Here is a 1309-nt window from a genome sequence, read left to right on the forward strand (position 1 = left end):
CTCTTCGGCGGGCTGCGGGCCGTGTCCTCCAAGACCAGTGAGCTGGTGAAGAGCATCCAAGGCAGTGTCAGCGCAGCGGCTCGGCAGGTGAGCCAGAACTCGGAGACCATGCACGACCTGGTGCTGCAGGTGATGGGGCTGCAGCTGCAGCTGGACAACATCTCCTCCTTCCTGGATGACCACGAGGAGAACACAAATGACTTGCGCTACCACCACAGGTACACACAGAACCGCACAGCTGAGCGCTTCGAGACCCTGGAAGGTCGCATGACCTCCCACGAGATAGAGATCAGCACCATCTTCGCCAACATCAATGCCACTGACAGCCATGTCCACAGCATGCTGCGCTACCTGGATGATGTGCGACTCTCCTGCACCCTGGGCTTCCACACCCATGCTGAGGAGCTCTACTACCTGAACAAGTCCCTCAGCCTGGTCCAGGGCACCACGGACCTGCTGCGGGAGCGTTACAGTTTGCTCAGTGCCCGGCTGGACTTTGACATCCGCAACCTGTCCATGGTCATGGAGGAGATGAAGGTGGTGGACGTCCGGCATGGGGAGATACTGAAGAACATCACCATCTTACGAGGTGAGGTGCATCGTGGTGGGATGGGTTGGGGCCAGGCGTGTTGGGGGCTGTTTCTTCTGTGGCTGGGCATGGTGGGAACTGGGCTCCCTGGGTGGAGGACCCAAACCACCATTGCTGAGACCGAGGCAGTGCTGTGATGCGCGCAAAGGCACCCAGATGCGTGCCCACGGATGCAGAGGTGTCCTGGCGATGGACCTGCGTGGACTCAGCTTGCAGAGCTGTCTCTGCATGGGGGGACAGGGACAGTGGGCAGGTGACCCATGTCCTTCCAGCAAGGCTGGCTTGCATACTGGTGCCAGTGCCCGCTCTTGCTGGTCCTGGTGGAGAGGGTACAGCTATCCCTGGATGAGGGAGCCCAGCTCAGCCAATCCTGGTCTTAGCAAGGTCTGCAGGGCTCGGGCACCTCCCTCTCTCCCTGCTTTGGTGTCTTGTCCCTCTCTGCTCCCCACTGACCCCCTCCTCTCCCCACCCAGGTGTTCCAGGCCTCCCAGGTCCTCGTGGCCTCAAGGGTGACGTGGGTGTCAAGGGCCTCCCAGGAATGGAAGGAGAGAAGGGCGACGTGGGCAGCCTGGGCTTGCCGGGACCCCAGGGACCCCCTGGCCCCCAGGGACCCCCCGGTCCACAGGGTGAAAGGGGTCCCCTGGGCTTGAAAGGCTTCCCTGGCCTCAAAGGTGCGAAGGGCAGCTTTGGGCAATCCGGCTCCCGGGGACAGGGAGGACC

At 62.2% G+C, this 1309-nt stretch overlaps 1 protein-coding gene across 1 annotated transcript in view; it reads left to right on the forward strand.

The window, feature by feature from the left end:
* The window catches only part of SCARA3 (scavenger receptor class A, member 3), a gene marked incomplete at its 3' end in the record, with an annotated part of 3181 nt that extends 1883 nt beyond the window's left edge, over window positions 1-1298 (forward strand). The window contains exons 5-6 of the mRNA XM_010145081.1: window positions 1-589; window positions 1063-1298. The exon at window positions 1-589 is cut by the window's left edge and continues 1 nt beyond it. Of these exons, the coding sequence (XP_010143383.1) occupies window positions 1-589; window positions 1063-1298 (825 nt within the window). The remainder of the gene's footprint in view (window positions 590-1062) is intronic.
* Window positions 1299-1309: the final 11 nt, after the last annotated feature.

Source organism: Buceros rhinoceros, unplaced genomic scaffold, assembly GCF_000710305.1.
Source record: "Buceros rhinoceros silvestris isolate BGI_N320 unplaced genomic scaffold, ASM71030v1 scaffold22741, whole genome shotgun sequence".
NCBI classification, from domain to species: Eukaryota; Metazoa; Chordata; class Aves; order Bucerotiformes; family Bucerotidae; genus Buceros; species Buceros rhinoceros.